The sequence below is a fragment of the Pimephales promelas genome, chromosome 1 (assembly GCF_988280905.1).
Source record: "Pimephales promelas chromosome 1, fPimPro1.hap1.1, whole genome shotgun sequence".
Classification (NCBI taxonomy): domain Eukaryota; kingdom Metazoa; phylum Chordata; class Actinopteri; order Cypriniformes; family Leuciscidae; genus Pimephales; species Pimephales promelas.
Window position 1 is genome coordinate 16,244,908 of NC_142769.1, and position 27,482 is coordinate 16,272,389.

General features: G+C 42.7%; 1 protein-coding gene and 1 long non-coding RNA gene across 3 annotated transcripts in view; one reads left to right on the plus strand and one right to left on the minus strand.

Annotated features, from left to right (window-relative positions):
- Window positions 1-27,482, plus strand: part of etnppl (ethanolamine-phosphate phospho-lyase) — a 49,483-nt gene that overhangs the window by 13,391 nt on the left and 8,610 nt on the right. For both annotated transcript variants that reach the window (XM_039669328.2, XM_039669329.2), the window contains exons 3-6: window positions 2,805-2,964; window positions 15,806-15,880; window positions 16,622-16,715; window positions 25,352-25,468. In XM_039669328.2, coding sequence (XP_039525262.2) covers window positions 2,805-2,964; window positions 15,806-15,880; window positions 16,622-16,715; window positions 25,352-25,468 — 446 coding nt within the window. The remainder of the gene's footprint in view (window positions 1-2,804; window positions 2,965-15,805; window positions 15,881-16,621; window positions 16,716-25,351; window positions 25,469-27,482) is intronic.
- LOC148998393 (uncharacterized) lies at window positions 3,517-10,795 on the minus strand. Its single transcript, XR_016155059.1, has 2 exons — window positions 10,656-10,795; window positions 3,517-3,912 (listed from the first exon to the last, which is right to left on the minus strand). It is a non-coding gene; the product is annotated as an uncharacterized LOC148998393 (long non-coding RNA).

Here is a 27,482-nt window from a genome sequence, read left to right on the forward strand (position 1 = left end):
TGGGATGAAGTCTCACAATATAATCAAGTGAACGAGTGTTGCGACATATTTACTTCAACAATGAGTAACATTTTAAATAAGTTTTTAAAGCAATGTAAAAGGCCACAAAGAAAAGTACAGCTTCCATGGGTAAGTGATGCAGTACGACAGTTAATTAAAAAAAGAGATTTTGCTCTAAAAACCTATCTTAAAACCAAATGTGACACAGATCTGATGTTATTTAAAGGTTTTCGAAATCAAGTAGTAAAAGAATTGCGCAACCTAAAAGCAAATTATTATATGAAAATTCTAACTGAAGCTAAAGGAAATTGTAAAGCAATATGGAAACAAATAAACAGTCTAATTAAACCTAATGCAAATATAAATAATTCATATGAACTAAAATGTGAAGGAAAAAACATATCGGACCCTGTCCAAGTTGCCAATGTTTTTAATCAATTTTTCATAAAATCCGTTGAAGATCTTGCTTCTAATTTTTTAGATGACGAGCCCAATAGTTGCAATTTAAATATACTGTCATCAGCAAATGAGAATTCTTTTTAAATTAGAGAAGTGGATCAGGTGGTGGTACTGAAAGCCATTTCAAACTTGAATACCAACTTTTCTAAAGACAACTATAACATAGACGCAACTTTCCTCAAAAAATATGCTCAAATTTTCATTCATCCTTTGACCCATATTATAAATGTCTCTATTAAAACGGGAAAATTTCCCAACGCTTGGAAAAAGGCACTGGTAAAACCCATCTTTAAGTCCGGGAATACCATAGACGATAGTAACTATCGACCAATAAGTCTAGTTCCAGTAATGTCAAAAATACTAGAAAAAATAGTTTCAGAACAGCTAACTAACTATTTAGAAATACATCAGTATATGCACCCCCAACAGTATGGTTTCAGACAGAACCATTCCACTGAATCAGCTATCTGCGCATTATTAGAAAATGTAGTGCAGCCGCTTGATAAAGGAAACATCGTGGGTGCAGTATTCCTGGACTTAAAGAGGGCATTCGATACAGTAAATCATAGCCTTCTTATCGCAAAACTGTCATCTTATAACATGTCACACCAGGCATTATCATGGTTCGAGTCATACTTGCAGGGACGAGAACAATGTGTAGTTATCGATCATGTAAAATCTGCCCCATGTAAAATTAAGACCGGAATCCCTCAGGGAACCATACTGGGGCCTATTCTCTTTAGCCTGTATGTGAATGAGCTGCCTGAAGTGTGTCCTGAAGTTGGTCTTCAGATGTATGCGGATGACACTGTGGTTTATGTTTCTGGCAAAAGCCCTACTGTTATCGGCAGTACACTGACCAAAAGTCTTGAGAAAGTGTCTAATTGGTTAAACAAATCATGTTTAACACTCAACCTGAGGAAAACTAAGTCTATGTGTTTTTCGATAAGAGCTCGGAAAATAAATGACCTTAACATTAAAATGAATGGCGAACTAATCGACCAGGTGGAACAAGAAAAATATTTAGGAGTGATTTTAGATTCTCAGCTAAATTTTAAAAGTCATATCAAAAACATCTCAAGAAAAATGAAGGCCAGTATGAACTGTTTCAGAATGATCAGTGGAATAACACTGGAATGTGCTCATGTATTTCTGAACACTATGATTCTGTCCCACCTGTCGTACTGCACCACCGCTTGGTCGCAGACCAGCCAAACTACCCTAAAGCCGGTACAGAGGCTTTATAACCGTGCCCTAAAAATTTTAGATGAAAAGCCCATTCGATTCCATCACTGCTATATTTTAAGTAAATATAAAATCTTAAATTTTGTCAATTTTATTAATTTCAGACATATTAATTTGTTTAGTAAATGTTTAACTGGACTTGCACCTGAGCCACTCTGTAAATTTGTGAACAGGCTCGAACCCTCCAGATCAACAAGAGCTACTACACATGGAGACTGTAAAGTTCCATTTTTTTAAAACTTCTTTTGCCCAAAATGTTTTTTTCTGTGAAAGGAGCCAATCTGTGGAACTGTCTTCCAACAAATATAAAGACCTTAACTAAACTGTCCACCATCAAAAAACTAAAACAAGCCTGGTTCATACAGCAGCAGCAGTGTGATCATGCCATATGAAATTGTATATTGTTGTGTATGTGAGGTGTGTATCTGTGTGAGTTTGAGTGAATATGTTTATTTACTCATTTTTATTGGTGCTAACTGGTTTCTTGACATTTTATTGTATTTACTGTCTTTTTTTTTCTTTCCTGTGTTTCTCTTGATTGTTAAAAGCCCTTCTAGGGACTGGTGTTGCGAATTAGCCTTGGCTATAAACACTATGATACAGGCATCGGATTGTTCTTTATGTAATAATCTATGTTTTTTTGTATCTGTCCCTATTCATATAAACAGTATAGTATACTAAACTGGCAGTTTACAGAGAGTATACTTCAAAGTGTCATAAACTAAATAATAAGCATTTAACTAGTAAACTATCAGTATACCTACAAGTTCACTTGTTGTAGTTCAAGCAAAAAACGTAGTTTATCACACTTAAAGTATATTTAAAAAGTATATATAGTACACTTACAAGTATACTACTAGTAAATTATTATTATACTTAATACATAAAGTATCCTAAAAATATAAATAAATAAAAAACTTTGTTAAAGTACATGTACTTGAAGTATACTTATTTTTTTAAGAGCTCACTCATATTTTAAATGATCTGATATAATACGGTATACCATTATTACACGAATACATCTTTCCATGCAATTATCTGTTCTAATTCATTAATCTCTGTTGTAATTATTCAACTGATGTTTCTGTGTTGTTCTCCAGTGGGTCATTGCCACCCAGATGTGGTTGAGGCAGGAACAAAGCAAATGGAGCTTCTCAACACCAACTCTCGCTTCCTACATGACAATTTGGTCCTGTATGCTCAGCGTCTCCAAGCCACCCTTCCTGAAAAGCTCTCTGTGTGCTACTTTGTCAACTCAGGGTATGTCTGTGAACAGTTCTCAGTTCTCAGAGTTTAGCGTACAGTGTACATGCACATTGAGTTTTCTGCTTGCTTCAAAACATGCCCAGTTTGAAACAGGTTTAACAGACAAGTCTTTAAAGGGTCATGAAATCCCCCTCTTTCAGCTCAAGTCAAGCTCACAATCTTTTTGAAAAATGCAACTTAAACGGGCGTGAATAGCTGTGAGAAGAAGGGAGCGGAGTGGGTGTGGTATGGCCATCAGTGTCATCGCCAATGTCCCATGCATATCAACTGTCACTAAAAATCAGTGGTAAAACGTGAAGAAATGCTCGATTTTTTTATATAGCTGGCAAAAGTTAAAGTCTTATGAAATACACTGACACTTTATTATTGTCCTTTCAAAAGTAACTGAATGCATATATATTAGCCTACAGTAATCATAATTATATTTAAAACATTAATGTAGGCTACATGTATAATTAGAATGTCCTTATAAAATATATAGTGGTTTATATAGTGTTACGGCCAGCTCGTTTTGACCGTACATAAAGAGATACAAGTACAACAAAATGACTTGCAAATTTTTATTTGTCCTCAAAAAATCACAATTAACTAAATATAACAAAGTCTAGGGTTTCAAATCAAAAGGGAAAATCACAATCCGGTTGGGGAGTAAAAGAAGGTTGGTATGGGCTGTAAATCAAAAGGTTCAAATGACTTCGCCAGAGGCTGTCAGTCCAATGGACGAAGTGAAGAATGGTAAATGGACTGCATTTATATAGCGCCTTCATAGACCTAATGGCCACCAAAGCGCTTTACATTTGCCTCACATTCACCCATTCACACACTCATTCATACACGGCGTGATCTCCCACGCTCTCTGAGCAACTACGCCACCAGCAGGCGAGAAAGCGGAACGCAGGGTCGTAACACCTCCCTCCAAAAGAAAAAGATTCAGCCACGAATCTAAAAATCAAAAACAAGAAAAGACAATTAGGCACAACCCAAAACAAGCGCAATAACACTCTGGACGTCGTCTTCTCTTCATTCTTCAGCACCTCTGGGCCCTAGAGATGCAAAGAAAATAAATGAACAGTGCAGAGGTTAAATTATGCTCTAGAAAGTGTCAGCTATGACATTATCTTTTCCTCGAATGTGTTGAATCTCAAGATGGAAAGGTTGTAAAATGAGAATCCATCCCATAAGTCGCTGATTTCGATTTCTCATTCGATTCAAGAAAACCAACGGATTATGATCCGTATATATGATAATCGGTGCAGCGATCGACCCTAGGTATACCTCAAAATGTTGCACGGCCAACACTAGGGCGAGAGCTTCCTTCTCAATGGTAGAGTATACTTGTTGGTGCCGATTAAACTTTTTTGAAAAGTGTAAGACTGGAAAAACTGGTTAAAGAGAAAATATCTGACCAGTGGCCTCTAAAGACAAAAGGCATTGCTTGCAAATTAACATTTGACACCCTACCCCCTATTCTCTGAACATCTTATCTGCATCATCTCTCTTTCACTCTCTCAGTCAATGATACTGAAAACATACACAAGAATATGGTTTTAATGTGAATCTGATAATCTTTAAGGATTGTTTAGAATCATTTTGATGGTCTCAGGGTGACTGGTAATAATGTCTCATTCCCAAAGTAATAAAAGAAAAGGTAATAAGGTTTTTAAGAAGTTTAGGAAACACTGTCACACAAAGGAGTGTGGTCTTTGAGTTAACACCTTCTGCCTTGTTGTCTGAATGCAAATTACAACCAAGCAAATGGTCTGCCCCCGATAAACATGGAAGGGGGATTCAGTAACTTTCCATTGTATCCTGGTGATTTACATATCAGGTGAGGTCTGATTATAAAGGGAGATGCAACAAGAGTTCGAGGCTGCCTTTCTGTATTCAGATCAGCCCGTGATGTTGTGTCTTCAAGACTCAGCTCATGTAATATGTTGGGTAAAGTTCTTTGTTCTAAAACATTTGATGGTTTGCTCTGATTATCTTGTGGAAGTCTAATGATACATTTACCTGACATAATAAATTGTTATATTTGGCTATTCTAACAGACTTTGACTTTATTTTCATTAAGTTAAAAGTAATAGTCAAGCATTAACATATTTAATGATGCACAGATATCATTGATAAACCCTTTTCATTTTATGGAGTCAGATGAAACGAGTTAATACATAAGATTAATTAACGCTTGAAACCTTCACCACGAATCGAACTCCGCCATTTGAACCGATTTCGTGGCCCTTTTTACAAAAGTAACTTACAGGATGTAGAACCTTGTTCAAACCCTCCTACAAGAGAACAGCGCCCGCACCACATGCACTTGCATCGATTGCAAGGCTAAAAGATTTCTTGAAATCCGGGGCTGTTAAAACAGGGGCACACGCCAGTAACGCTTTACAATTTTCAAAAGCCTGTTGACAGAGCTCAGACCACTGAAAGGTCAACTTTGGACTCAATAAATCGGTAAGAGGTGAGACCACATTGCCAAAATTTTCACAGAAGCTCCGGTAATATCCCACCATACCGAGAAACCGTCGCAATTGACCCTTCGCTAAGCCCCGCCCTCCCTAGTTACTGTTGCTACGCCTGTCAAGCTTTCGCAGCTGGCCCATCTATTATAGTGTGGATGCACCCGGTATCAGACATTTCAATGAGATAATTAGTAATTTTCGGCGAACAAGTGAAATAAATGAGAGAGCAAGACAAAAGGGACTACAGTATGCATTCGAGGGATATATTTACGACATTATATGCAACCGATTAGAGAATAATGTCTTAAAAATTTAAGTTAAAGCCAAACGTTATAGTCCCAGCGCCAGCAGCAGCGCCTCATACGCTGACCGTTCAAATGGAAAACACAAATTGAGGAACAGCTATGTTCATACACAGCAGGGTATGTGAAAATAATCGTAATAATTATAAATCAAACAGCTTATCAATAAATCTTGTGGAATAACACTAATACCGGGAGAGCCGCGATCGGATTGGCTTAAGTTAAGAGGTAACGTTAGTAGGACGTCGATTAACAAAATGCTGAAATATATTTTAAAGTATGTCAGTGAGCCTTTGTCTTGTCTCTTTAATCGTTTTATTTTACGTTATCATTATGACCAAAGAACCGTCAATATTTCCAAGCAATAGGTGTTTTTGTTAAGCATGTCGACATTTACCAGTAACGTTAGTTGTGAATGAGTCTCGCACATAGACGCTAGATCACGCCAATCATTTCTCCCCTTGGCTTTTAGATTTTCTGCAAGGAAAACAATTCCTCTCCCATGTCCAAACTTTTAGTATAACATTACCGGTATCAGATTTGCACAATCCATACGCACAATGCTTCAGCATGTTTCCCTCGTTCGAAAGCTTGCCAGACCTCCCGCGCATAGTTACGGTTGCTAAGACATGATTGGCCAGTGGCGGTTTTCGGGCCTGGCTTAGCGAAGGGTCAATTCACGACGAGTGGTGGGTACGGGAAAGTCACAAATGGCTTCGACTTTGGTCTCTATAGGCTTTACACAACCGTTTCCCACGACTTTACCTAAATAGGTAACAGTTGCCTTCGCGAATTCTGATTTAGCGAGGTTGATGGTAAGATTAGCCTTTGCTAAACGAGAAAACAATTCTTTAATTTGGTTAAGATGTTCAGACCAGGAGGAATCATACAATACCACGTCGTCAAGATATGCCTCACATCCTGACATTCCATACAGTATACGGTTTACGAGACGCTGAAACGTCGCAGGTGCATTGCGAACCCCAAAAGGCATAACCGTATACTGCAGGAAAGGATCAGGTGTGACGAAGGCGGATAATTCTTTCGCTCGACTAGTCAGAGGCACCTGCCAATATCCCTTTAAGAGATCGAACTTACTAACATATCGGGCAGAGCCAACATGATCGACGCAGTCATCAACTCAAGGCAAAGGAAAGCAATCTGGCTTAGTAACAGAATTAAGTTTTCGATAATCTGTGCAGAATCGATATGAGCCATCAGATTTATTTACTAGAACACAAGGGGAACTCCATGAACTGAAACTAGATTCAGCCAGACCATGAGCAAGTAGATAGTTCACCTCTTGTTTCAGCAAATCTCTTTTGAAAGGATTGACTCGATATGCGCTCTGTTTAACGGGACACGAGGATCCTATGTCGATATCATGTTCTATGATAGAAGTACGACCAGGAACATCACGGAAAAGAGAGGAAAATGACATCACCAACATAGTGACATCACTCCTCTCCTTCTCAGTCAGGTAAGAAAGATGAGACGACAGATTAAGAAGAATCTCAGAGTTTTTAATTCGCCCGTCGACTTTTTCTCGAGAAAGAAAACTCATCCTCATCAGCATTCTCCTAAGAATCCTTACTCGGGCTACAAAAGGAAGATGACAATTCTGAAAAAGAATCACAAGAGTTTACCACATTAACAGTAACAGAACGAACAGGACGAACAGGAGCTATGTACAATTTCAGCCGGTTACTGTGACATACTTGAACAGGTTACTGTGACATACATTCTTTCTCTGATCAGGTGTATTCAACAGATAGTTGTTATCGGAAAGGCGTTTAACTATCTTGTAAGGGCCTGCAAATTTAGCCTGAAATGGATTTGCAGGTAAAGACAATAAAGCCAATACCTGTTCACCCACCTGAAATTCTCTTACTTTAGCTTTTCTGTCAAAACGTTGTTGCATTTTTATTTGAGACTTACTCAATTTCCTTTTAGCAAGAGCTCGTGCCTCATATAATCTACGCCGGAATCCACTCACATAATCTGAAGTATTTTCAGAAGGTTTAGACGTTCGCCACTCCTCAGCTAACACAGTTGTAGGTCCTCTCACTACATGTCTGAACACTAATTCATTTGGGCTAAACCCAAAACTTTCTTGGATCACCTCACGGATCCCTAACAACATCCACGGCAGACCTTCTTCCCAATCTGCATCAAGTTCCACACAATATGACCTCAAAAGGGACTTCAGGGTTTGATGAAACCTCTCAAGAACTCCTTGACTCTGTGGAGGATAAGCACTAGAAATATTGTGTTTCACTCAAAGTTGACGCAGGGCTTTTGAGAACTGTTTCGACATGAAATTCGAACCCTGATCAGATTGAATAACTTTGGGTATTCCAAAGGTCGACATGAAATTAGTGAGGGCCTTCCAGACAGATTTTGTGGTGATGGACCTTAATGGATAAGCAGTAGGATAACGAGTAGTCTGGCACATAACAGTTAAAAGGTATTGGTGACCAGTCTTAGACCAGGGCAAAGGACCAACACAGTCAACTATCAAATACTCAAAAGGAGTGGAGACGACAGAAATAGGCTGCGACGGAGCAACAGGTAACTTTTGATTTGGCTTACCGGTGATCTGGCATGTATGACAAGATCGAATATATTTTGCCACATCTTGTTTCACCTTAGGCCAGTAGAACTGTCGCAAGACCCGATCATACGTTTTACGAACTCCAGTATGACCAGCAAGTCCTTGACGAGCCAAATGCAACACAGAGTCCCTCACTGTAAAAGGAACCACAATCTGAGTTTTAGGTTCTAGGGCAACATCTTTATGCGGCACTATTTTCCGACAAAGCAGACCATCATCGAGAAAGTACGAAGAAGACTGAGGATCAGGACATTTCTTAGACTCTACTTCAGAGAATAAGGTTTTAAGACTGTTGTCGCTCTGTTGAGCTCTAATCAAATCCTCTCGAGAAATCTGTAACAAAGAAGTCAGAGAACAATCAACATCAGAGAGATCGACATTGGTTTTCTCAGGAGTGGACAGAACCTCTGATGTATCGGTTGTTTCTTGTCGCAACACTGTTGAATCTTTCTGGTCAGAAGACAACGAAGAACAGGATTTCAGGTCTCTCTGCTCAGGATATTTGGACACATCAGATCCTGAGTCACCAGTATGAACAGCATAAAAGAAGGTGTCATGCAGTGGAACTTCAACTTGGTTTTCAGTTAATGGTTTAGCCATTGATCGAGTAACTGCACAAGCTGGAAACAAATCAGGAAATTCTCTACCAGTTCCAACATCAGATTTCCTAGGTGTAGATGCTATTATGGGCGGATCTGCCACTTCTCTCCTTCCCCAAACATTGTCACCAGCTAAATCATTTCCCAAAATGAATCTAATCCCAGGAACTGGAAGTGCAGGACGAACACCAACTATTACTTCTCCAGATACAATGGCAGAAGAAAGATGGATTCGATGCAAAGGCACTTCGATAAACCTCATCTCAAACCCTCGCACTAAAACATGAGTTCCAGTAGCAGTTTCAGAAGTCAAAGGCAAGATTCCCTCTAGAAGAAACGACTGCGTGGCTCCCGTATCTCGAAGAAGACATACTGGCACCGTTTCGTTTGAACCAGGCAACAACACGTTTCCTTCTGTGATAAAGGGTGCATAATCAACAGAAGAAGTTATACACTGATCAACAGATTTATCGTCAGGACTAGATAAATGACGATCTTTCTCATCACAAGTGTCAATAATCGATGATGAAGTGGAAACCAAAGCAACAGATTTCGACAATCTCTCTTTTTTCTTGAGAGTAAGACAGTCGGCTATTTTATGACCAGGCTTCTTACAATAAAAGCAAACCATGTCCCGTGAGAGTGCAGGTTTACTAGAATGTTCAGCAACTGTTGTCTTAATATTCCTACTCATCACAGAAGACTTTGTCTTAGGTTGAAAGCAAAATTTAGAGTTACTCATATTGTTGGTTTTAAGACCTACTGAACTGAATGACCCACAATGGGTTAAAACAAATTCATCAGCCATGATAGCAGCTTCTGAAAGTGTATTCACCTTGTGTTCAGTGAGATGCATAGCTACAGCATGAGGAACACAATGTTTAAACTCTTCTAAGAGCACTAATTCTCTTAATTGCTCCTTAGTGGTAACTTTCATTGAAGTGCTCCAACGATCAAATAAGTTCTTTTTTTCTCTTGCAAATTCAACATAAGTATATTCATCAGCTTTACTCAGATTCCTAAATTGTTGACGATATGCCTCAGGCATGAGTTCATATGCATGCAACACAGCAGATTTCACCACATCATACTCACCACTCTGTTCCAGTGAGAGTGCAGAATAAACTTCTTGAGCTTTATCTGTGAACACACACTGTAACAATAAAGTCTAGACGCCTTTCGGCCATTTCATGGATAAAGCAACACGTTCAAAGTAATAGAAATATTTATCCACTTCCTTTTCAGAAAATGGCGGCACTAATCTCATATTTCTCTGAACATCAAACACAGATTCACCTGTAGGAACCACATTCGCTTGTGAACCTTCAGCTGTCTTTGATGCTAATTCTAACTCCAACTTTCTTATCTGAAACGCTCTCTCCTCACTTTCCTTCTCTAACTGAAGTGTTCTCTCTTCACGTTCTTTTTCTAACTCAAGCGTTCTCTCTTCACGTTCCCTTTCTATTTCAAGCTCCATTTTCCGCATAGCCAACTGATGATTTAATTTTCTCTCTTCAAATTCTCTCTCTGCCGCTCGCTCTCTCATAGCACGATCATCGCGTTCTGCACGAATTTTCGCAGCCTTTAAAAACAGTCGCTTCTCTTGCAAAGACAACTCTGGAAATTTTGTCTCACTATCACTATCAACCCCAACAGGAGTAGACACCAACGATTCACTCGGAGTGATTAACTCAGTGCTTACCTCTATAACTCCTCTATCAACAAGTGACCGCTTCAGAGAAGTCACCATAGTCTCCTTCAGCCTCTTCTCTTGAGAAGTGAAATCAACACTGAAGCGTTTGGCAATTTGCACCAACTGCTCCTTTGTACAACTCTCAAGCAAAGTTTCTGATGGACACGCAAAGAAATCCTCGAGCACCGAAGACATTTTGTTCGTATGTTTTATGCACAATAACACAAACGAAACTACTAGCTAACACACGTGAGATGCTGTTCACTCAAAATACAATTCCCATAAGCCACTGCTTCAAAAAGGAATTACATCACTGTATTACGCAACCTCATTCACAAAAGTCAAAACACAGCGAAATAAACTACACTAGACACGCAAACTCAACGATTAACCTTTTTTATTTCTGTAGAATGGATTTGCCATTTAAATTATAAGAGAACTCCAGCTCCTAACTCAGAAAAACACTAACTAAATCCTACCTAGTCTTCAGAGATGTACCGGGCTCGAGGCGACATTAAACGCTGAACTCGGCAACTATCAGTCAAACTGAAAGTCCGGAAGCGTACCCCCAACAGAGAATTAATCTCCACCCAGGATAACCTCCAAAAACAAGAAAGGCAAAATAACAAAACAAAATAACAAACAGTGCTCCGTCGGAAGGATTGTAGTTATATTAGATTGTAGTTATATATTATAAGGATTGTAGTTATATATTGCGGCGGCGCGGATTGATAGAAATGGATAGAAAATAGTGCCGCATTAAAACTGAGGTGTGAATTTTGACCGGCGTGTTTTTGTGTGGTAAATTAATCAAGCTTTGAAATGCAAATCATTTTTTCACGTAAAAACGCACAGTTTTGTGGCCCCGAAAATAGCCGGGAGTACTTCATTTTAAAACTTCCAGCGGTCAGAACTCTGAACAGGGGGTGACAACAGAGTGGGTCAGTGTGTATGCACTATAGTGCTGGTAAGGATTGCATACAACTTCATGTCTTAAATGGGCGAACTAACCCTTTAAACTTTGGGTTCAGTGAGGGTGATGGAAGAAGACAAGGGGTCGGCGAATACTGGAACTTGTGTGCCTTTAATTCAATAACTCAGTCCACGGCGCCTCAGCGCATCAAACACAAAATTAGACACTGTAGATCAAACTCTTCCCACTGCATACAGCTTTCTCCATCTCCGACGTGACACTCTTCCCGCTGTTCACAGCTTCCTCAGACACGGTCAGGGACCAACTCGGATTCCTCGCACACAGCTCTGCACACGGCCACACAAACTCCAGGTTCTCACTCACAGCACTGTCCACCTGGCCCGCTTAAATGCGCTCTCCTCTGCCAATCACTGAAATCACAGACAGGTGTTCATCGTTTGAACTTGACCCACTTACTTCCCGCTCGGCTCCTCACCCGCTCTCCCGCTGCAGACACCGCTGAACCACGCCCCCCACGCCACATACCCCCACTGCCCGACTCAGGCCGGGGAGCTGTCCGGCCTGTAGCCTTCCAAACCCCCCCCCCCCCTTCTTCGGGAGAGAAAGTCTGCCACAGCCATCTCTGCACCCGGCCTGTGGATCACCTTGAATTTAAAAGGTTGTAGTGCTAGATACCAACAGGTGATCCGCGCGTTGGCATCCTTCATGCGGTGGAGCCACTGCAGAGGAGAGTGATCAGTACAGAGGGTGAACTCTCGACCCAGGAGATAGTAGCGGAGAGTGAGAACGGCCCATTTAATGGCTAACGCCTCCTTCTCAATGGTGCTGTACATCGTCTCTCTCTTAGAGAGCTTACGACTGATGTACAGCACCAGCCGCTCCGTCCTCACCCTCCATCTCCTGGGTCAAGACTGCACCCAACCCCCTGTCTGACACATCTGTCTGCAGAGAAAAAGGGAGAGAAAAGTTAGGAGCCTGTAACAGCGGGCCACCACACAGGGCAGCCTTTATCTTGGTTAAGCCTGCTGACACTGCTCCGTCCACTGGATGGTATCCGGCGCCTCCTTTTTAGTTAGATCAGTCAGCGGGCTAGCAAGGTCCGAATAATTAGGCACAAACCTTCTATAATATCCTGCTAGCCCCAGGAACTGTCTAACCTCCTTTTTGATCTTGGGCCTCGGACAGGTCGCAACCGCTGCTGTCTTGTCAATTTGGGGACGCACCTGCTCATGACCCAAGTGGAAGCCCAGATACCTAACCTCCACGCGCCCAATCGCATTCGGGTTATCCGTGAGCCCCGCCCCTCTCAGCGACTTGAGGACCGCTCGCAAAAGCTGCATATGCCGCTGCCAGTCATTACTATAGATGATAATGTCATCCAAGTATGCCGCGGCATATGCAGCATGCGGCCGGAGAATTTCGGTCCATCAACCGCTGGAAGGTGGCGGGTGCCCCAAACAGACCGAACGGAAGTGTGACAAATTGGTGTAATCCGAACGGCGTCGTGAAAGCAGTCTTTTCCTTAGACATTGGAAATAAGGGGATCTGCCAATAGCCCTTCGTTAAATCCAGTGTCGAATAAAAGCGAGCTATGCCTAGCCGATCGAGTAAATCGTCAACCCTTGGCATTGGATACGCATCGAATTTCGATACGGCATTCACTTTGTTGTAATCCACACAGAACCGGACGGAGCCGTCCGTTTTAGGCACTAAAACTATCGGGCTCGCCCAGTCACTGTTGGATTCCTCTATTACCCCCATATCCAGCATCGCCGCTAATTCATCCTGAACTACTTTTTTCTTGTGTTCTGGTAACCGGCTGCGCACAACCACGTCCGGCTCGGTCTCAACATGGTGCTGTATGAGATCTGTTCGCCCATGGAGAGGCGAGAACACAGCCGCGAACTCTGCTTGCAGATGTTTTATGTCAGCGATCTGGGACGGCGAGAGGTGGTCTCCGCAAATGGCCAGAGGGGAGGATTGTACTTTTACATTCGCCTCTGGCCCGATATCCTCCTCCCCACTCATCACAACCTCGGGGGGGGGGGGGGAAACCCCGTGGAGGCTTGCGGGACCTCCCGTACAGCGAACAAGAGGGGTTCTAACCATTTATCCCAATTTTTGGCGTCCTCCCGCACGAACTTACGAACCATGGATTTCGACGTGCGATTAAATCGTTCCACCAAGCCGTCTGTTTGTGGGTGATAGACGCTGGTGCGAACCGATTTAATGCCCAATAACTCATATAGTTCGCGAATGGTGCGTGACATAAACGCCGTGCCCTGATCGGTGAGAATCTCTTTCGGGATTCCCACCCGTGAGATTAATTGAAACAGTGCACTCGCAACACTTTTAGCCGAGATGTTGCGAAGCGGCACTGCTTCCAGATATCGCGTTGCATAATCCACCAGGACTAATGCAAAGCGATGCCCCCGTGCTGATCGCTCTAATGGCCCGATGAGGTCCATGCCAATTCGTTCGAAGGGGACCTCTACGAACGGAAGGGGGCACAATGGTGGTTTACTATGGGCCGGAGGGATCACTAACTGACATTCCTGACAAGACGCGCACCACCTGCGCACGTTCTCATGAATGCCCGGCCAGAAAAATCGGGTCATTAGACGATTTAATGTGGCTGCCTGCCCGAGGTGCCCAGCCATCGGATTACAATGAGCCGCCTGGAATAGCATTTCCCGACGGCTCTTAGGAACTAATAACTGGGTTGTATCTTGCTTTGTCTGGGTGTCCTGGGTCACCCGATACAACCTATCCTTAATCATGACAAAATAGGGATACGAGAGCGGCTGATCCAGCCGAACCTGCTGTCCGTTGATGACACGGACCTGCTCAAACGCATTTTTCAGCGTGCCATATCGGGACTGTTCCAGAGGAAAGTCATCACGATCCGAAAAGATTTTATTTTGGCCACGCTCGGTTCCTCTGAAACAGCCGCCGATGGTCCTGTCACAGCTTTGCCAGCCTGAACAGTCGCTCTCCTCTGGTGCCTTTGTTTTTGCCCAGGAGCACCCGCACACAAACATGCCAATAAAGATTGAAACCCCGGCCAATTGGTTCCCAAAATTAGCGGGTGCCGGAGGTGCGGATTAACGGCCACCTCCACACTATGCTTTTGTCCCCTAAATTGGATCATAACCGGCACGACGGGATATCCCATCACCTTGCCGTGCACACACCGCAGCATAACCTCGCGGCTCTTATCCAATGCCACTGGCTGAATCAAACTTTGATGGATCGAGGTCTGGTTACAACCCGAATCCACCAAAGCCTGATACATACCCCCCTTAATACTTACAGGTATTTGATACAGCCCAGTCTGATCGGGGGCGGCCTGTGGCACGTAGGGGACCCGAATCAAGGTGTCCACCTCCATCAGAGGACACCTATCAATGAAGTGGCCCGGGTCCCCACAGTGCCAGCAGGCCGGCCCAGGCCTCCCCGTCATCCCGGTGAAAAAATGCTATGAGAGCACAAATCTTCACTCCTAGCCAGTGGATAATTTACATATTAACCTCTAACACTGAGAGCCAATCACCAATGGTGTAATCAGGAGTGTGCACAGAGTACTGTGGGTGAAAGTTTTGTAATAACTGAGGTTTAAGGTGTGGGGAGGGCTACTACAGGTTATCACACAGTTTTCTGCTGGTGAGAAAGTTTCATCATTACATCAGGCAGCAGCATTTACCGAGTTTCATCTGCACTTAAGCAAAAGTATTGTAGCAAATTGCTACATTAATAATAATAATAATAATTTATTACATATATATATAGCGCCTTTCTGGACACTCAAATCGCTTCACATAGAGGAGGGAATCTCCTCAACCACCTCCAGTGTGCAGCATCCACCTGGATGATGCAACGGCAGAAGGCCCACCACACACCAGCTTACTGGTGGAGAGGAGACAGAGTGATGAAGCCAATTGGTATATATGGGGATGATTAGGAGGCCATGATGGACAGAGGCCACCCGGGCAAATTTGGCCAAGATGCCGGGGTTACACCCCTACACATTCATGGCTTTTTAAAATTACACATCATGGTAGATGTTGTAATCACTGATTACTGGTTAGACAGCTTTTATGTTGGATGGCTAGGGAGCAATTTTCAATTAGCAGTTTTCAGTGTTGAAGGCAGCAGCTTGATAATAAAGTCAGTATGGTGCATGGAGGCTCAAACCCATAGTCAACTTTTCTGTTTTGACATATAGGTCCGAGGCAAATGATCTGGCTCTGAGGTTGGCCTGGCAGTATACCAGCGGCAAAGACATCATCACACTGGAGAAGTAAGTCAACAGCACACTGGCTGTGTCTCCTCTTCCTCTGCACTGGGATCTAAACAGTAACTAAGTTCTTAGAAGCGTGAAGCTCATAGTTTAAATATTAACTTTATCTTAAGTCTTGTATCTGGACATACTGTAGAGAACATTCACATTGTTTTGCCTATGGGTATACATAGTTATCATCTGCCTTTGTTTTCAAATCCAATGGTGTGCAAAAACAAAGCATCACCTCGTCTTCAGGTTTATTTGAATGTAGGCCATATCCATTCAGAAATATAGCATGTGATTTTTTGTTCCTGGGCCACTTTTCACTCACATAAGCAAAATGGTAACACTTTACAATAAGGTCCACTAGGTCCATTATTAACTAGCATGAACTAACATGAGCAATACATTTGTTACTGTATTTGTTAATCTTCGTTAATGTTAGCTAATAAAAATAAAGCTGTTCATTGTTTGTTCGTTAGTTCACAGCGCATTATAACTAATGTTAACAATATTTTAGTAAAGTATTAGTAAATATTGAAATTAACATTTACAAAGATTAATAAATGCTGTATAAGTGCTGTTCATTATTAGTTCATGCTAACTAATGTAGTTAACTAATGTTAACTAATGAACCTTGTAAAGTGTTACCAGCACAATAATCATTAAAAGATAAGATACCTTAAGCCCTCTCAAACATTGTGGAACTTTGTTATGTTGATTCATTTGAGTTTTTCATTCAGTGTGTTTCTCCTGCAGTGCCTATCATGGTCATGTGTCATCGCTCATTGATATCAGTCCATATAAGTTTCATCAGAGGACTGGTGCAGAGACGTGCCAGCATGTGCATGTGGTGAGTTTTGCAACATGAGACGTTTGACATATTGGATTTGACGTTAGGTCACATGCACATAGTGCTCAGACACTATTCTTGAAGTCAAAAAAAAAAAAAAATTCAGAGAAGGCCAAACTAATATGTGCAGCCAAACTTCTCACTACTTTTCTAATACTGTCACTTGTCTGTCCTGTCTTGTATCGCACTTGGGTGTCTTTGTTATGTTTTTGTTATGGGTGTTTTGCTTTGTGTTTTGTTTTCTTTTGTTAATAACTCATCCATTGCTGCACTTGAGTCCTCCCTCCACTTTTTGTAACTGTACCGTGACAAATACATTTACACACACAATATATATATATATATATATATATATATGGTATATATATGGTAATATGGTTATTAATATGTAAAAAACTCTTGTCCACCAAATAAGATTAATATGGTGTGACTAACAAAGTAATGTGGTGCAAACTACATCCAGAACAAAAACATAAAATAGGAAATGGCATCATAGAGCGGTGCAGTAGACCCTCATGACTGTGTGTCAAGTTCAATAAATGTCTTAAAATATCAGATATTTTCAACATACACAACTGCCAAATTGTGGTGGATGATTGTGTGGTATGTGTGTGTGAGGTAGTCTCATCACCTTATTATAAAGAACTCTTGGTGACTGTGGTGATCAGTCAGTATCATGTTACGTGCTAGGGAGCCACATCAGGATACGTAACAAGAGCATGTATTTTTTATGGAAAGTCTCTTTAGACGCTTCGTCTTTCTTTTCAGCCCTCTAATGTCGACATTATGCTGCATGTTTAAAGTGGAGTACAGTAAATCCAGGGGGCTTGTGACTTGAATGTTTTCCTTGCTATGGCATTGAAATACCTTTCTACAAATAGTGATAAGACAAACCATAACATTATTTTGTTTATAGCCAGCATGTTGTAGAAAGGATTAAGATCAGGTTAATCTTACTGCCCTGTCCTTACACTACCTTAATTGTTAATTTGATATAGAGTACAACTTTTTTTTTTTAGTGTTCACATTGACAAAATTATTTGTTAGATATAAATATTTATATTATGTTTATAGTTTATATACTGGAGAAAAAAACATAATGAAGTTGATGTGTCATATTTTCAGTGTGAAAATCTTTATCTTATCAAAACTTAATATTATTAGAAATATTAAGCTTTTAGGCAGAAGTGTAAACACTTTGGCGCTACAGTATCAATGCATTGCTCTGTATTAGAGCATTTAGTCTGGCATAGTAACATTGGCTCATCCAATGGCATGAGTTTTAGACAGGACTGCCTTTTTGATAGACAAATAGAAATGGGGGACTGTTTGGAAAAACAAACAAAAGGGAAAAGGACATTATGTTTGCAATTCAATTTAACAAAACAAGGAATCTGCACACTAAACAAATTCTTTCCAAAGTCCTTTGAGGAAAATGTTTTACTGAAGATTTTCATATGAAGTGACAACAAAACACAAATGTGCACTAACTAAAAAGTGACTGAGCACCAAAAGTTTCAATCCATTCATCAGTGCTTAAAATATAAATCAACTGGAATTATACATTGTTCAAGGCACTAATTGACACCAAACAATTACCACAATTGGTAAAATTATGGTTAATTGATCGTTCAATGAATGGATAATTGATTTAAATCCCACACAGAGTAAACACTAATGCTCCAGCAACAAACAACAAAAGTTGCACCACAGTCTACATGGACAAAACAGTCTTTAATGGTGACCAAAAGAATGAACAAAAATAGTTAAATCAGTAAATAAATTCTTACCAGCACTATCAACTGTGGTAGTACATGCAATTAGAAAGAAAGAAAAAAGTACTTTATTTCAGCACAAATGGGGCTGCATATAATAGAACATGTGATATGGTAAAAATGACTACTCCCTGAAACTCTCTGCACTGAAGGGTCAAAGGAGAGTTTCAAGGAGTAATCATTCAATGCTGGTAAGATTTTTTTTTTACTTATTTACTTGTTCCCTTTCGTAGTCACTCCGAGTTACGTCAGATGGCGGAGAATGCGGGGTTTTGCATAGAAAGCCAATCCTCTTCGAGTATTAAAAAACGAGCCAATGGCAAAGAAATGCCATGGGTCTGCGGAATTTGCATAGCGTATCTCCGCCTTAACCTGTGAGTATAAAAGGAGGAAGCGGACGCCACAGAAGCGGACGCCAAAGCCACAGCCAACACCAATTCCTTTCTTCCGGGTACTGCATGAGGAGTTGGCGAAGTCATGGAAGGCTCCTTTGACCTCCCATGAACGTTCGTCGGCTTTCTTCGCCTTTCCCCCCCTCGACGGCGCAGGTACAGGGGTCCCTACGGTGGAGCGCTCTGTTGCGATGCAACTGTCTCTGCAGAGCGCGTCCTCTCGTGGTGACCCAAAGCACCCGTCCAAGGCCTGTAGGTTCTCGTCAGCTATGGTGGCAAGATCTTATAGAGCTGCAGGATAGGCGGCTCCTGCCATGCATGCGATGGGCACCTTGCAGGTCTACCAGGCCCAGCTGCTCAGAGACATGCACAAGGGCGGGACTGATCCAGGGACGTTTGACGAACTGCGTGCGGCCACTGACCTCACTCTCCAGGCGACGAAAGTGGCCGCACGCTCCCTGGGTCAGGTGAGGGCCACTAACGTGGTCCAGGAACGTCACATTTGGCTAAACCTGGCCGATATGCGGGACGCTGAGCGGACTCGTCTGCTTGACGCCCCCATATCCCAGGCTGGCCTTTTTGGCGGTGCGGTTGAGGACTTTGCCCAGCAGTTCTTGACCGCCCAGAAGCAGTCTGAGGCGATTAAACATATTCTGCCCCGACGGCCAGCTGCTGCCTCCACCCAGCCTTCGGCACAGACGCCTCAGCCTGCTCGCCGCCGAGGGCGCCCTCCTGCGGTCACCCGCAGGTCTTCGCCAGCCTTCACCCGGACCGCGTCGTGGAGGAAACCGCAGGAAGGCGCCACAGCCCCCTCAGCCCCCGCGCCCCGCTAAACGCCAGGCTAAGCGGCGGTCCTGAAACGGGCTGCTCAGTGATGGCATCACTTCTTTCTTCTCAGGAGGCGGTAGCAGGCCCCCTCCTTCCCCCGGTGGAGGGCCGGGGGAGAATCTTTTGTTCCGCTGCTCGTCCACGGGTGAGCAGTACCCTAATGTGGTTAAAGAAAGAATTGACACCATCACTGAGCACACAGAGCCGGATGGCAGTGTGCGACGCCCCCATGCCTTGCCAATCTCATCCTCCTCTGCCTCTGAGGGCGCGGATGATCCGTCCCCAGACCACACCGCTCTCATCCCCCTCTATCGCCAGACCCCTGGCAGAGCAGACCCCGGTGGAACGCTGGTCCTTCCCTGGTCTCCTCTGTCAGGGCGCGGAGCTTGCGGGGTCGCTACGCCACCCTCGCCTGTGCCGATCTCTCCGCCCCGCTGCCCCTCCGGGGGGACGCCTGTGGCTTGGATGATTCCGCTGGATCAGTTTTTGGGGGCTTGGTTAGAGCTCCCCAATCTGTCCCGTTGGGTCGCCCGAACTATCAGGCTCGGCTATGCGATTCAGTTCGCACGGTCTCGCACGGTCAGGTTCGCGTCCTGAATTACCTCGACGACTGGCTAATCCTAGCACACTCTCGAGATCAGGTCTGCGAACACAGGGATGTTGTGCTCTCTGGCACCTAGCCCGTCTGGGCCTTCGGGTCAACTGGGAGAAGAGCAAACTTTGCCCCGTGCAGAGGATCTCTTTTCTCGGCATGGAGATAGACTTGGTCGCCATGTCCGCGCAGCTTAAGAGCGAGCGCGCACACTCACTGCTGACTTGTCTTCGACAGTTCGAGGGCAAGAGTGCGGTCCGACTGAAACTTTTTCAGAGGCTCCTGGGGCATATGGCATCCGCAGTCGCGGCAACGCCACTCGGATTGCTTCATATGAGACTGCTTCAGCTGTGGCTTCGCGATCGAGTCCCGAGGTGGGCATGGCATCACGGTACGCTCAGAGTTCCAGTGACTCCGACCTGCCATCAGACCTTCACCCCGTGGAGGAACCTCAGCTTTCTACGGGCCGGTGTTCCCTAGAACGAGTTTCCAGGCATGTTGTTGTCTCCACAGATGCCTCTGCCACGGGTTGGGGCGCCATGTGCAATGGGCATACAGGACCCCTGGACAGGACCCCAGCGCCTCATGCATGTCAATTGCCTCGAGTTGCTGGCAGTAGGCCTTGCCCTGCACCGCTTCTGTGCGTTGCTCAAGGGTCAACATGTACTAGTCCGTTCAGACAATACCGCAACTGTAGCATACATCAACCACCAGGGGGGTCTACGGTCCTGCCGTATGTCGCAACTCGCACGCCACCTCATCTTATGGAGTCAGAAGCACCTGAGGTCCCTTCGTGCTATCCACATTGCAGGAGTTCGGAACTGTGCCGTCGGTTAACTGGACGTCGGTTAGGTGCCTCCGTGTGCATGGTTCCTGCTAGTAACCCCCACATGTGTATTTCCACTGTAAGCCTCTCGGAGCATGTGTCTTCCCTCGGCAAGCCACCTTGCCACCCCTGGAGTTAAGATTCTAGCCACCATACGGGTTGGTGACTCCAGAGTTCCGACATAACTCGGAGTGACTACAAAAGGGAACGTCTCGGTTACATATGTAACCCTCGTTCCCTGAGTAGGGAACGGAGATGTTACGTCTCCCTGCCACTTCCGCTGTACCGCTGGGTAGACGCCTGAGTTCAGTCTCGGCTCCTCAGCGAAGACATACTGCGGTGGCGTCCGCTTCCTCCTTTTATACTCACGGGGTGACACGGAGATACGCTATGCAAATTCCGCAGACCCATGGCATTTCTTTGCCATTGGCTCGTTTTTTAATACTCGAAGAGGATTGGCTTTCTATGCGAAACCCCCCATTCTCCGTCTTCCGACGTAACTTCTCCGTTCCCTACTCAGGGAACGAGGGTTACATTCGTAACCGAGACGTTTTTGTTCATTAGTCACTGTCGACTAACTATTGGAGACAGTGTCCATACTGGCTGTGGTGCAATTATGGAAGAACAGTTTAAGACTTGAATTTAATGCCAAAAAAGTTTGGACTTGGAAACGACTACACCTTGAGGAAACAACAGACTATCCTGAGAATTAACATTTGAATACTCTCTTGCATAAGTAGCAAAGCCATCCGAGACGCACCACACCAAACAGTTTACCCCTCATCCTTACAGTCTCTTCATCACCCATCCCTCATGCTGGGATAACCTGAAATTCACCCAAAATTCTATATAATAATAATAATAATTTGTCACATTTATATAGCGCTTTTCTGGGTACTCACAGTGCTTTACATATGGAAGGCTGAATCTCCTCACCACCACCAATGTGCAGCATCCACCTGCATGATGCGACGGCAGCCATATTACGCCAAAACGCCCACCACACACCAGCTTATTAGTGGAGAGGAGACAGAGTGATGAAGCCAATAGGTATATTTGGGGATGATTAGCATACCATGATAGAAAGAGGCCAATGGACAAATTTGGTTTAATATGGTTTAATATGAACAATTATCATACAACACAATACATGTTTGGTATAATTTGAAATGTCTCAGTGTGACTGGTACAATGGTCTCATCCCCACACAAGTGAACCAAAAGCTAATAAGTGTACTTAGACTGTAAGACTAAAAGTAAATGTCTATTTATGACAGCAAAATGTTGCTTGACCAACCTATATAGGGTGAGTTTTACCTCTGTTTCATGTAATAATACTCTAGCTAAGTGTACCTGGGAAACCATGGAATGACCAAACCAAAGCTACTTCCATAGAAGTAATTTTGGTCAGCTTATATCTGCAGTAGTGGCCATGGACTCTGACTAGAGATGTTGTTGTTTTAATTCAGGTATACAGAGCTATGGGGACATACAAAGTATCTTGGAGTAAGCGTGAATGCGACCATCTACGGTATTAGTCAATTACCTCTGTTTAGTGACCAAAAACTGGACGAGTTTGTGATCATGAGATGACCTCAAAGCAACATGGATTCCTGAGGAATGGGTAAAATATAAATTAGAGAGTTAAATAGAATAATCAAATGTGTAACTATTATATAAATGACCAATGATTGGCATTCCAACCTAGATTCAAGGTCATGATAACATGGAGTTAGATAAAAGTTGGAATTAAATTACTTTGTCACACTGAAAAGACAGTAACATGCAGTGAACCTTTACCCGCTTAACGGAAACTGCCGTAGGACCGATTGGGCAGGCCTTACAAACTCTTGAAGCATGTATTTTTTTTTCCTTGTAGACATTGTTATTTTTCTAGGTTAATACCTTTGTCAGTTTTGCTTAAAAAAGCACAATATAGAATAACTTGCTTCATAACCTGTAGATCCACAAATGTTGTTTATCTTTTTCGACTTGTCCAAATGGTTTACAGTACATTGTCAAACCAAATAGACAACTTTACTATTAACACTGATGGGCAGTAACGCGTTAGAAGTAACGTGTTACTGTAATCCAATTACTTTTTTCTAGTAACGAGTAAAGTAAGAGATTACAATTGAAAAAACAGTAATTAGATTACCGTTACTTCCCCGTAAACAGCCTGCGTTACTGCGTTAGTTAAACGTGATTTTGTTTAGTCAGACCGTCTCGTGACATGAGTCGTGCGTGAATAAAAATGATGTATGAGCGCCGCGACATCAGTGAGAGACGACTAGAGCGCGGGAGAGAGCAGCCGAGTTGCCAACTCTCATACACGCTCACACGACACACCCCTGATTTCTCGCGCTGAAGTGTCAATCCCGTCGGTCAAATGCCTGAGAGATGACTATATCTATAAATCTAACCGTTGAGCCACATTTGTGATTGACTAGTTTTACCGCAAATTTGTTAAAATCTCCCAGAATCTAGAGCGAGCGCGCATGCGAGACTGTGTTCCAAAGTCCAAACTTCGTATCGCGCGCACGACGAGGAGAGCGAGAGAGAGACTTGCATACTATGCAGAGAGCATCCTGATCTGGAAACAGGACCCCGTTGGAGAATGTCAAAATTCTACCTCAAATCTGAGCAAGCTTGTCACGAGACAGCCTCACACGGTTAACTAAAGCAGCAAGCCGGTACAGGAATGTGAAACTTACTGAAAAAAAACCCTGAACCCCCATCTGACCGCTGCGGCTACATGCTGATGGGACATAACCACTGTTTAACTCCGTAAGAAAAAAAATAAATAAAACAGAAAAAAACTTGAAGCCAAAATACAGCATGCAACAGCATTTTCTGTTTTGATCAACTAATTTTTACTCCTCTCTGCACTTTACTGTTAAAAGACGTAAGTGTTAATAATTTGTAATATAGTCAGGAGCGACTTTCATGATTTTGTTGCTGTATTTTTACATCTATTCAAATGAAGGATTTTACAAAACATATTTATTTTATATGCTGGAATATGTAGAAATTTATATTAACAGAAGAAGGGCTGTCTTTATTTCATTAAAATATGGTGGAATGTGCAGAAAATAGGTTTAAATGTTCAACAATTTTCTTCTATTCTGAGACTGTTGCATTTAATTTAATTTTTGCTCGATGCAATGTGCATAAAGTTAAAATATTGAAATAAATAGAACAAGTTTAAAAAAAGAAAGTGTTTAATTTGATTACATTTTAGATGATGGAATATGCAGAAAGAATAGAATTAGGCTGAAAGGTCTATGCTTTAGCGTATTCAGGTCGTGCATCATGTGTTTGAAAAGTAACTTAGTAAAGTAACTAGTAAAGTAACTAATTACTTTTGAAAATAAATAATCAGTAAAGTAATTGGATTACTTTCTTGGAGAAGTAATCAGTAATCGGTAACTAATTACTATTTCCAAGTAACTTGACCAACACTGACTATTAATGAACATTTGTAGTTCTCTGTGTAGGGGTAATTTTAATCTCCAGTTAAGACATTTCAAGTAAGAACATCACCCTGTCCATCTGTTTGTGTCATTGCTAATGTAGCCCACAGATATTCTTACAATGAACAAAGTGTACTACAGTGTGAAAGTCGGTTAAAACTGATTAAACAACCTTAGATTCCAAATCTTTCTAGCTTGAAGTCTTTCCCACCTCTCTGTTGTTTGTTGCTGGAGCATGTGTGAAGGATTACTCCAGCCATGTGTGTGGGATTTACATTGATTATCCATAATCAATTAACCAGCATTCTACCAATTGTGTTAATTATTTTGCCTCCATTGTGCCTGCAATTAGTGCCTTCAACAATGTTTATACATTGTTGTAAGGCTGCCTTAATGCAGTTGATTTAAGTTGTAAAGATTTACATTAAAGAATGAAGATAGTCCAAGATGGGCTAAAATGTTTTTCAAAACATCTGTTTATTTTCTGTAAAAATATATATATATATTTTTTCACTTTTATTTTACTTGGTGTGGGGATTCTTACTTTTGTGTTTCATGTCATGTAAACTGAATCTACGCTCCCAGAAAATACATTTAATATACAGATTGGCACAATTCTTTTTCATATTTCAAAGGACGAAGGTTTTGCAATTAAATTTAAACTTGTATTTAAAATTGCCTGCCCAGTGAAGAGATTTATTTCGGCACTGTAAACTTTGACTTACTATTCATAAATGTGATAATTCCTTAGGCTCTCAGTCCAGACATTTATAGAGGCAAATACCGTGAGGACCACCCAGACCCTGCCACTGCCTATGCTGAAAATGTCAAAGACGTAATCGAACAGGCCCATGAAAAGGGACATAAGGTGAGTGAATGTCCACCAACGTTATTTAACATCCCAGACATCAGAATTATTCACTGACTGGGCCTTTAAACTTTATTCCATTACTGCATACCTTTTTTTATACCATGGTCTGGGTGAATACTCGATTCTGATTGGCTGCAGGGTGTCCGTTAAAAAGTGATAGAGAAAACGAATCGACTTCGAGTATAAAAGCGAGCCAATGACAAAGAAATGCCATGGGTCTGTGGAATTTGCATAGCGTATCTCCACCTTACCTCGTGGGTATAAAAGGAGAACGCCGACAATATGCAGATAAGGACTCCTATTTCGCATAGGAATACCAACATACACTGGGTACTCAATAATCAATGTCAGAGAAGATGCGATTAATGCCAACCCGGAAGGGGGGGACTTTAATCCACATATGACCCAAAGGAAGCATATGGAAAACACTGTAGTGTCCAGCTACAGGTGGAATATTTTAACCCCAGGGGAAAGACACATGCTCTGAGAGGCTTACAGTGGAAATACACATGTGGGGGTCACTCAGAGGAGGGATCATGCACACGGGAGGCACCTAGCCGACTCACAGGCAATAGACACTGGCGCCGACGTCAGGAGTGATGGAGGAACTCAAGGCTTGTGAGGCTTAACTGAGGAGAATATCGCACATATCCAGTCCGTGGAGTGGAAAGCGAGCAAGGGAAGACACCTGAGCGGGTCCTAGTACCTGTTGGTTGAAGAGAGTACATGAGAGGACAGACTCCACTCGGAGATTGTAAAATCTGCCGAATGTGTTGGGTGTCGCACCCAGCCTGCAGCTCTGCAGATGTCTGTTAGCGAGGCGCCATGCGCTAGAGTCCAAGAGGACCCCACCCTTCAGGTATAGTGAGCAGTCACACCAAGGAGTCCCGGTCGACCTTGCTGTTGATATGCCAAAGCAATGGCGTCCACAATCCTTTGCTTGGAGAGAGCTTTTTCCCTTCAGTTTCCCACCATAACAGACAAATAGCTGGTCTGAGCTCCTGAAACACTGGCTGCATTTACACTGCAGGTCTTGATGCCCAAATCCGATTTTCTGACTATATCCGATTTTTTTGACGACCTGCTTACATCATCTTTTAAAAGTGACCCATATCCGATTTTTGCATTCACACTATACACTGCTGAAACTACCAAATACAGACGTTCTGATGGTTCTGAACCGGGAAATTAAGCAAAACAGCACGAAATTCAATGGATGCAGATGCGAATTAAATTATCCAGTGTCTTCTTTCCACAATATTTCAATAAGTCATCAAAACATTGGTGTCATACGGCGGAGAAAAAAAGAGGAGAGGCTCTGGCCATGAGCACTTAAAACGATGCCTCATATCTTGTGAAACGTCTTCAAAAACGGATTTATTTCTGTAACAACCCTGCATTTTTGCCTGCACTCTTCACCCCAAACACTCAAAAGACATTAAAACCGCGCAGTTTTTAATGACGCATGACTCGCATTTACTGGGGAATATCCCGATTTGTCTGCTTACATGGCACACGCAAATGCACGTATCTGATTAATATCCGATTTATTACCGCATATGAATGAGGTCAGAATCCGATATGAGAAAATCGGAATCCATGCGTTTTTTTCCTGCTTACACGTTCACCGGTCATATCCGATCTGTGCCACATGAGAGGAAAAAATCGGATTTGGGTCACTTGAACCATGCAGTGTAAACGAGGCCACTGTGTCCTGTCTACGTAGGCACGAAGAGTGCTTACTGGACAGAGCAGTGTCAAGGCTGAGTCTGCCTCCTCCCAGGGCAGCGCTTGCAGGTTCACCACCTGGTCACGAAAGGAAGTGGTGGGAACCTTGGGCACATATCCAGGCTGGGGTCTCAGGATTAGGTGAAAATAGGCCGGCCCGAATTCCAGGCAATGCGTGCAGGTCCCCTACCCTCTTAATGAAGACCAATGCAACCTGTCTTAATTGACAGGAACTTAAATGAACTAAAAGGGAGCACTCTGCAGGGCAGTTAGGACCACTGAG